Here is a 10,000-nt window from a genome sequence, read left to right on the forward strand (position 1 = left end):
AGAGAGAGAGAGAGAGAGAGAGAGAGAGGGAGGGAGGGAGGGGGGGGGGGGGGGGAGAGAGTGAGAATGAGAGACCACGCCTGATTAAGCAAACAGCTTTTGACCTCGCGGACGCTTTTGGCGAGAGAGAAAGAGAAAGAGAAAGAGAGAGAGAGGGGGAGAGAGAGAGAGAGAGAGATAATGAATATATGAGTGAGGGAGGGGAGGGATTCAATTAGAAACTTGGCTGTTTTATTCTTGGTAGTACATTTTAGTAGAATGATGTGGCACACGCCCGAATTATAGCATAAACACACACATACACATATACATACACATATACACATGTATATATATATATATATATGTATATATATATATATATATATATATATATATATATATATATATATATATATATATATATATATATATACGTATATATATATTATATATATATATATATATATTATATATATAATATATATATATATATATATATATATATATATATATATATATATATATATATACACAATATATATATGTATAATATATATATATATATATATATATATATATATATATATATATATATATATATATATATATATATATATATGTACATGATATGATATATATATAATATATAATATATATATATATAATATATATATATATATATATATATATATATATGATATATGTATATACAAATAAATAGATATATATGTTTATACAATATGTATATATATATAATGTATATATGTATATATAATGTATATATATTATATATAAATATATATATTATATAGATATATTCATGTATGTATACAAAACACACACGCACGCGCACACACATACACACGCTTACACATCTCTGTCTCTCTCTCTCTCTATATATATATATATATGTAAATATACGTATATGTATATATATGTATATATATGTATGCGTATATGTATATGTATATATATATATATATATATATATATATATGTATATATGTATATTTATATATGTATGCATATGTATATATAGTATGTATATATGTATATATAATGACCGAGTCCTTATTTTCGTGATTTAACCTTCATTAACCGTCCGTTGAATAACCAATGAAACTTTTAGTATTACAAAACACTGATTCATATATTTGATATCTCATCATACAGATCTAAACCATTGTTATATTATTAGATCAATTTACACTGCATAATATAATATATAATACCCGAAACCGAATGTCGAGATTGTGATATCAATCATAAAAGTGATACGTTGAACTCTCAGTTTATGTGGGATAGGATATTACATGTTATGTAAAATGATATAGAACCAGACTAAAAATAAATCCTTAATTCAGCCTACAACTGGGATCGCTTTTCCATCCGGGCCAACGTTTGCTTACGTAACCATGTGAATAAAAATTGTGGCACTGAAATTATGACAACCAAAAGAGGCAATATCTGTGAAATGCTATGTTATTATTATTTTTTTCATTTCACAGTATACAGGGAGCTATATGTAACGTACACTTCATTCAATGCAATGTACATATCAGCACAATAAATGTTTGCAATGTTTGTCCAATTAGTAAATAGAAAAACTTGAAACATTCTTTTTATTGTAGATTTTTATTTGTTTCTTTTCATGTTCATAATGAACTTGCATATATGAATTTAAAAATGTGAAGTAATTAAAAAGGGAAGTAAATAGAGTTTTGGAGTATTATAAATTTATTTCAAAAACATATCTACCAGCAAATTGTATTATCGAAGATATAAAAGTATTAGGGCTTAATATTCAAATGCCAAGTGGTCTTTAGTGATATCCCCCACCGTTCTGTGGGAAGGTGATGGCAGGGCCATAGACCGTAGGATGTTGAGCCTTGCCGGAATAGCTGACCTTGGCCACGAATCCCCTGCCGTGGTCAGCAGTGTAGTCGACCTGTGTAGGATGAGAAATTATTTTTAGTTCATTGCAGTACCATCAGACAATACACATGGTGAAAAGGTATTGGATATGTGATTTTGAGTTACTCCAATAAATTATCACTATCATTACTTATTATTATCAATATCATCATCATCCTTATTATTATACTTGAAAAACAAAAACATGTGAGAATATGATGTATTTACTTGTTGCTTGCGGCCGTCGGGTAGGGCGACAGTGTAGGAACCCCACACATTGTTGCCGTCGGACTTCTCGCTCTGACCGAAGTTGTTTCCCGTGTAGGCGTCGTTCACGGCGTAGTTGAAATTATAGGGAATGGGGCCCTGAAACCAGTATCGGTGTTAATGGCTGAAGCTTTAACGGTTAGTATGAAATGTGACGTAGTTGTATAGTTATGTTATTATTTATCTGATCTTGTTATCGTTATTTTCAATGTCAGTATTCTTTTTATGAATTTATAACCCGGGCAACTTACAGAGGCATAAACAGGTCCTCCTCCGCCGTAGTTACTAGGGTGGGCCTGTGACACGGCCAGGGCCACCAGAACTACAATTGCCTGCAATCAGATTTCTTTTGTTTATCAAAACATCATTACAGAATATAAGGACTTTTTTAAAGAAAAATTAGAAATTACATTATACCAACTGATAGTACAATTGCCAGTAATCCGTATTATAGTTATGGCCATTGGAGAATATGAATGCATCGATTCTCAAAGGATATCACTTTTTTTGTGAAATTTGAAAATAACATTTCTTCACGCAGATTTCACGTAAAATCCTTCGTGCATTAGATCCAAGTTCGCTCCTCAGGCACATGTGGTGTTACACTTATCACTAATCACTCGCCAAGACAGCGAAATCTAGAACCGAAGAACAACTAACTTGGTAGATCATTCTGAAAGACGAGATCGCTTGTTTCTAGTGATGGTTGGTGTTCGAGTGAAGATCGTTTGTCCCGGTGCTCTTTATATACAGCAAAATTGTTCAGCCTTGGATGATGATAGAGCAAGAACTCGATTCTCATTGCAGGTTGAATACCCCACTTCCCCTCCCCTCCCCTCCCCCCTTAAAAAATAGTGACATTCTTTCATGATTCGCGACGATGTTTGTCAATTAGTGATCGACGTTCTCGTTTTGGCATGTCACTTTTGCGTTCTCAACGTTATGTCATATCCAGGTTGTATATTGTTTTATTATCTGTCTCAGTTCTCTCCTGCCTCTTTGTCTCTCTTTCTTCTGTTCCTCTGTCTCTTCCATTGCCTCTTTGTCTGCCTGTATATCTATCTCTTTCTCTGACTGTCTCACTCTTTCATAGGAGTTTTAATTAATTTGCTTTAATATTAAGAAAATATTTAATTAAGTGTTAATTATTCTCTGTAAACTGTAATGCAGATTATCTTTGCTGTTGGTAAAGATAATCTGTAGATGTACTTTACCGTTGGTATCACTTATGAGTCTAATTACGGGATTTAACTTGTGTTACACATACACACACGAGCATTTATTTTCTTTAAGTCGTTTATGCATTTTTGGATAAGCATGAATATTACACAAACTTGTTTTCAACAAGCAAGATTTCTTCAGATTTAGGTGTGGTTTACACTGTGTCGTTATTAATTATTAGAATTATCTAATCATATTGCGATTAATACGAATAAAATGTGACTTGTATTACTAATGCGTTTTTAAGAAAATGTTGGTTATATTATAATGAGAATAGCCTCAGTTTCTTGATAAAGAATGAAATAATTAAAAATGTTTTTGAGAATGAGTGGATGACATAATTTTGTTTATCCCTTTCATCTATAAAAAAAAGTTTTAAAAGAATCAGATTTTCATAGTTATTAATTAAAAAAAAATATATATATATGTTGAGTAAAGGTTATCTCTTCATATGATATTGTAGAACTTGATGTATTTGGAAAGATCTTTTTTTTTTATGAAATACAAAGGTTGTAGTTATTGTATGTTTTGAGGAATTGTTCTTTTTGGAATTTGATAGTTTTGCCGTCGTAAGAGTCTCTTCTGTTGCACGGGGAACGAACATTTTATACAGTATATCATGTGCCAACATATGTTTACGTACTCATTTACACACAAGCACTCACATATACAGTGTCTATATACATATATACATGTATATGTATATATATATATATATATTGATATATGTATTTATTTACATATATCAATGTGTGTGTATATAAATACATATATATGTTATATAAATATTATATATAATATAATAGATAAATGCATACATATATCAGTATATAGTTGTGTATATATAATGATATATATGTGTATATGTATATATATATATAAATATATATATATATATATATATCCTTACGTAACCATATAAATAAAATTTGTGGCACTGAAATTTTAACAACGATAAGTGGCAATGCCGGTAAAATGCTGTTTTTTTTCCCATCACATTATATAGGGACATATATGTAACGTGCACTTCAATCAATGTAATGTATATTTCAGCCTAATGCATCTGTAGATTGTACTTATACGAAAAAAAAATAGTTTCCAATGTGTGCCCAATTAGCAGTTTAGAGTATGTATATTTTTATTTGTTTCTTTCCATGTTCATAATGAACTTGCATGTATTAGAATATGAATGTGAAGTAAATAAAGAGAGTTTTGGAGATATATACATTTATTTCAAAAACATATCATCTACCGGATATAAAAGTGTTAGGGCTTAATATGCAAGTGGTCTTTAATGATATCCCCCACCGTTCTGTGGGAAGGTAATGGCAGGGCCATAGACCGTAGGATGTTGAGCCTTGCCGGAATAGCTGACCTTGGCCACGAATCCCCTGCCGTGGTCAGCAGTGTAGTCGACCTGTGTAGGATGAGAAATTATGTTTAGTTCATTGCAGTACCATCAGACAATACACATGGTGAAAAGGTATTGGATATGTGATTTTGAGTTACTCCAATATGTTATCACTATCATTACATATTGTTCTTATTGTTTTTATCATCGTTATCATTGATTTAAAAACCTTACGATATAACTTGAAAGACAAAAACATGTGAGAATATGATGTATTTACTTGTTGCTTGCGGCCGTCGGGTAGGGCGACAGTGTAGGAACCCCACACATTGTTGCCGTCGGACTTCTCGCTCTGACCGAAGTTGTTTCCCGTGTAGGCGTCGTTCACGGCGTAGTTGAAATTATAAGGAATAGGGCCCTGAAACCAGTCTCGGTGTTAATGGCTGAAGCTTTTACGGTTAGTATGAAATGTGACGTAGTTGTATAGTCATGTTATTATGTACCTGAACTTGTTATCGTTATTTCCAATGTCAGCATTCCTTTGTAAATGTTTAACCCGGGCAACTTACAGAGGCATAAACAGGTCCTCCTCCGCCGTAGTTACTAGGATGGGCCTGTGACACGGCCAGAGCCACCAGAACTAGAATTGCCTGCAATCAGATTTCTTTTTTATTTACCAAAACATCATTGCAGAATATAAGGACTTTTTAAAAGAAAATAAGAAATTACATTATACCAACTGATAGTACAATTGCCAGTAATCCGTATTATAATTATGGCCATTGGAGAATATGAATGCATCGATTCTCAAAGGATATCACTTTTTTTGTGAAATTTGAAAATAACATTTCTTCACGCAGATTTCACGTAAAATCCTTCGTGCATTAGATCCAAGTTCGCTCCTCAGGCACATGTGGTGTTACACTTATCACTAATCACTCGCCAAGACAGCGAAATCTAGAACCGAAGAACAACTAACTTGGTAGATCATCCTGAAAGACGAGATCGGTTGTTTCTAGTGATGGTTGGTGTTCGAGTGAAGATCGTTTGTCCCGGTGCTCTTTATATACAGCAACATTTTTCAGCCTTGGATGATGATTGAGCAAGAACACTCGATTCTTGTTGCAGGTTGAAGCCACTTTCAGGCCCCCCCACTACCCCACCCCTCCCCCTTAAAAAAATAGTAACATTCTTTCATGATTCGCGACGGTGTTTGTCAATTAGTGCTCGACGTTCACGTTTTGGCGTGTCACTTTTGCGTTCTCGACGTTATGTCATATCCAGGTTGTATATTGTTTTTTATATGAAAAATTATATCATTATTGTTCGGGACTCTCCTCTCTCTATCTGTCTCATTTCTCTCCTGCCTCTTTGCTTCTCTCTCTTCTGCCTCTCTGTCTGCCTGTATATCTATCTCTTGCTCTCACTGCCCTACTCTTTCAAAGGAGTATAAATTAATTTGTTTTAATATTAAGAAAATATTTCATTAAGTGTTAATTGTTCTCTGTAAACTGTAATGTGGATTATCTTTGCTGTTGGTAAAGATAATCTGTAGATGTACTTTACCGTTGGTATCACTTATGAGTCTAATTAAGGTATTTAACTTGTGTCACATACACACACGAACATTTATTTTCTTTAAGTCATGCATTTTTGGATAAACATAAATATTACACTAACTGAATTTCACATGCAAGATTTCATATTAAGGTGTGGTTTACACCGTGTCGTTATTAATTATTAGAATTGTCTAATCCAATAGCGACTAATACGAATAGAATGTGACTTGTTTTACTAATGCATTTTAAGAACATGTTGGTTATATTATAATTAGAATAGCTTTAGTTCCTTGATAAAGAATGGAATAATAAAAAAATCAGTTTTTGAGAATGAGTGGATGACATACTTTTTTTTTTTATCCCTTTGATCTATGAAAAGTTTTAAAGGAATCAGATTTTCAGCTATTAAAAAATGTATATGTTGAGTAAAGGTTATCTCTTCATATGATATTGTAGAACTTGATGTATTGGGAAATATCCTTTCTGTTTATGATATACAAAAGTTGTGGTTATTTTATGTTTTGAGGAATTGCTCTTTCTCGAATGTGATATGTTTGCCGTCGTAAGAGTCTCTTCTGTTGCACGGGGAACGAACATTTTATACAGTATGATATTCTGTGCCAACATATGTTTACGTACTCATTGCCACAAGCACTCACATATACAGTGTCTATATACAAATATACATGTATATATATTGATATGTGTATTTACGTATATATCATTGTGTGTGTATATAAATACATATATATATATATATATATATATGTTATATGAATATTAGATATATTATATAACATATATATTATAAATAAATGCATACATATATCAGTATATAGTTGTGTATATAAATTATATATATGTCTATTTATATATATATATATATATATATATATATATATATATATATATATATATATATATATATATATATATATATATATATATATATATGCTTATGTAGTCATGTAAATAAAATTTGTGGCACTGAAACTATGATAACCATAAGTGGTAATGCCAGTAAAATGCTGTTTTTTCATCTTACAGTATATAGGGAGTTATATGTAACGTGCACTTTAATCAATGTAATGTATATTTCAGCCTAATACATCTGTAGTGTATTAATACGAAAAAATAGTTTCCAATGTGTGCCTAATTAGCAGTTTAAAATATGTTTTTTTATTTGTTTCTTTCCATGTTCATAGTGGACTTGCCTGTATTAGAATATTAATGTGAAGTAAATCAAGAGAGTTTTGGAGATATATACATTTATTTCAAAAACATATCATCTACCGGATATAAAAGTGTTAGGGTTTAATATGCAAATGCCAAGTGGTCTTTAGTGATACCCCCCACCGTTCTGTGGGAAGGTGATGGCAGGGCCATAGACCGTAGGATGTTGAGCCTTGCCGGAATAGCTGACCTTGGCCACGAATCCCCTGCCGTGGTCAGCAGTGTAGTCGACCTGTGTAAGATGAGGAATTATGTTTAGTTCATTGTAGTACCATCAGACATACACATTAGAAAATATTAGATGTGTGATTTTGAGTTACTCCCATAAATTATCACTATCATTACTTATTATCATCATCGTTATTATTTACAATTGATATAATACCTTATGATATAACTTGAAAGACAAAAACATGTGAGAATATGATGTATTTACTTGTTGCTTGCGGCCGTCGGGTAGGGCGACAGTGTAGGAACCCCACACATTGTTGCCGTCGGACTTCTCGCTCTGACCGAAGTTGTTTCCCGTGTAGGCGTCGTTCACGGCGTAGTTGAAATTATAGGGAATGGGGCCCTGAAACCAGTCTCGGTGTTAATGGCTGAAGCTTTTACGGTTAGTATGAAATGTGACGTAGTTGTATAGTCATGTTATTATGTATCTGATCTTGTTATCGTTATTTTCAGTGTCAGTATTCTTATTTTTAATTGATACGATTTTTAACCCGGGCAACTTACAGAGGCATAAACAGGTCCTCCTCCGCCGTAGTTACTAGGATGGGCCTGTGACACGGCCAGGGCCATCAGAACTACAATTGCCTGTAATCAGATTTCTTTTGTTTATCAAAACATCATTGCAGAATATAAGGATTTTTTAAAGAAAATAAGAAATTACATTATACCAACTGATAGTACAATTGCCAGTAATCCGTATTATAGTTATGGCCATTGGAGAATATGAATGCATCGATTCTCAAAGGATATCACTTTTTTGTGAAATTTGAAAATAACATTTCTTCACGCAGATTTCACGTAAAATCCTTCGTGCATTAAATCCAAGTTCGCTCCTCAGGCACATGTGGTGTTACACTTATCACTAATCACTCGCCAAGACAGCGAAATCTAGAACCGAAGAACAACTAACTTGGTAGATCATCCTGAAAGACGAGATCGGTTGTTTCTAGTGATGGTTGGTGTTCGAGTGAAGATCGTTTGTCCCGGTGCTCTTTATATACAGCAAAATTTTTCAGCCTTGGATGATAATTGAGCAAGAACACTCGATTCTCGTTGCAGGTTGAAGCCACTTTCAGCCCCCTCCCCCCGCCCCTTAAAAAAATAGTGACATTCTTTCATGATTCGCAACGATGTTTGTAAATTAGTGATCGACGTTCACGTTTTGGCATGTCACTTTTGCGTTCTCGACGTTATGTCATATCCAGGTTGTATATTGTTTTTTATATGAAAAATTATATCAGTATTGTTCGGGCCTCTCCTCTCTCTGTCTCAGTTCTCTCCTGCCTCTTTGTCTCTCTTTCTTCTGTTCCTCTGTCTCTTCCATTGCCTCTTTGTCTGCCTGTATATCTCTCTTTCTCTTTCTCTCACTGTCTCACTCTTTCAAAGGAGTATAAATTAATTTGCTTTAATATTAAGAAAATATTTAATTAAGTGTTAGTTGTTCTCTGTAAACAGTAATGCAGATTTTCTTTGTTGTTGGTAAAGATAATCTGTAGATCTATTTTACCGTCGGTATCACTTATGAGTGTAAGGGATTTAACTTGTGTCACAGATACACACACGAACATTTATTTTCTTTAAGTTGTTTATGCATTTTTGGATAAGCATGAATATTACACTAACTGAATTTCAACATGCAAGATTTCAGATTAAGGTGTGGTTTACACCGTGTCGTTATTAATTATTAGAATTGTCTAATCCAATAGCGACTAATACGAATAGAATGTGACTTGTAATACTAATGTATTTTAAGAACATGTTGGTTATATTATAATTAGAATAGCCTTAGTTCCTTGATAAAGAATGGAATAATAAAAAATCAGTTTTTGAGAATGAGTGGATGACATACTTTTTTTTATCCCTTTGATCTTAGAAAAAAGAAGTTTTAAAGGAATCAGATTTTCAGTTATTAAAAAAAAGTATATGTTGAGTAAAGGTTATCACTTCATATGATATTATAGAACTTGATGTATTGGGAAATATCCTTTCTGTTTATGATATACAAAAGTTGTGGTTATTTTATGTTTTGAGGAATTGCTCTTTCTCGAATGTGATATTTTTGCCGTCGTAAGAGTCTCTTTTGTTTCACGGGGAACGAACATTTTATACAGTATGATATTCTGAGCCAACATATGTTTACGTACTCATTGCCACAAGCACTCACATATACAGTGTCTATATACAAATATACATGTATATATATTGATATGTGTATTTACGTATATATCATTGTGTGTATATA

General features: G+C 32.6%; 4 protein-coding genes across 25 annotated transcripts in view; 1 reads left to right on the forward strand and 3 right to left on the reverse strand.

The window, feature by feature from the left end:
• rg (A kinase anchor protein rugose) overlaps positions 1-10,000 on the forward strand; it is a 1,000,951-nt gene that overhangs the window by 402,637 nt on the left and 588,314 nt on the right. The gene's annotated exons all lie outside the window — the stretch shown is intronic.
• On the reverse strand, positions 1,712-2,501 carry LOC122262815 (pupal cuticle protein Edg-84A; the record flags this gene model as incomplete). Its single annotated transcript, XM_086535985.1, has 3 exons — positions 1,712-1,930; positions 2,125-2,262; positions 2,415-2,501. Coding segments are annotated over 3 exons (351 nt in total), but the record flags the coding sequence as incomplete, so codon positions are not given.
• LOC122262813 (pupal cuticle protein Edg-84A-like) lies at positions 4,510-5,772 on the reverse strand. The gene is made up of 4 exons (XM_043030979.2): positions 5,715-5,772; positions 5,305-5,385; positions 5,016-5,153; positions 4,510-4,801 (listed from the first exon to the last, which is right to left on the reverse strand). Exons 1-4 carry the CDS (start codon positions 5,724-5,726, stop codon positions 4,676-4,678), a joined length of 357 nt encoding a protein of 118 aa, XP_042886913.2. The 5' UTR covers positions 5,727-5,772; the 3' UTR covers positions 4,510-4,675.
• On the reverse strand, positions 7,592-8,718 carry LOC122262822 (pupal cuticle protein Edg-84A-like). The gene is made up of 4 exons (XM_043030987.2): positions 8,669-8,718; positions 8,263-8,343; positions 7,964-8,101; positions 7,592-7,759 (listed from the first exon to the last, which is right to left on the reverse strand). Exons 1-4 carry the CDS (start codon positions 8,678-8,680, stop codon positions 7,634-7,636), a joined length of 357 nt encoding a protein of 118 aa, XP_042886921.2. The 5' UTR covers positions 8,681-8,718; the 3' UTR covers positions 7,592-7,633.

This window comes from Penaeus japonicus, unplaced genomic scaffold (assembly GCF_977035675.1).
Source record: "Penaeus japonicus unplaced genomic scaffold, GWHDUDI00000001_assembly GWHDUDI00000004, whole genome shotgun sequence".
NCBI classification, from domain to species: Eukaryota; Metazoa; Arthropoda; class Malacostraca; order Decapoda; family Penaeidae; genus Penaeus; species Penaeus japonicus.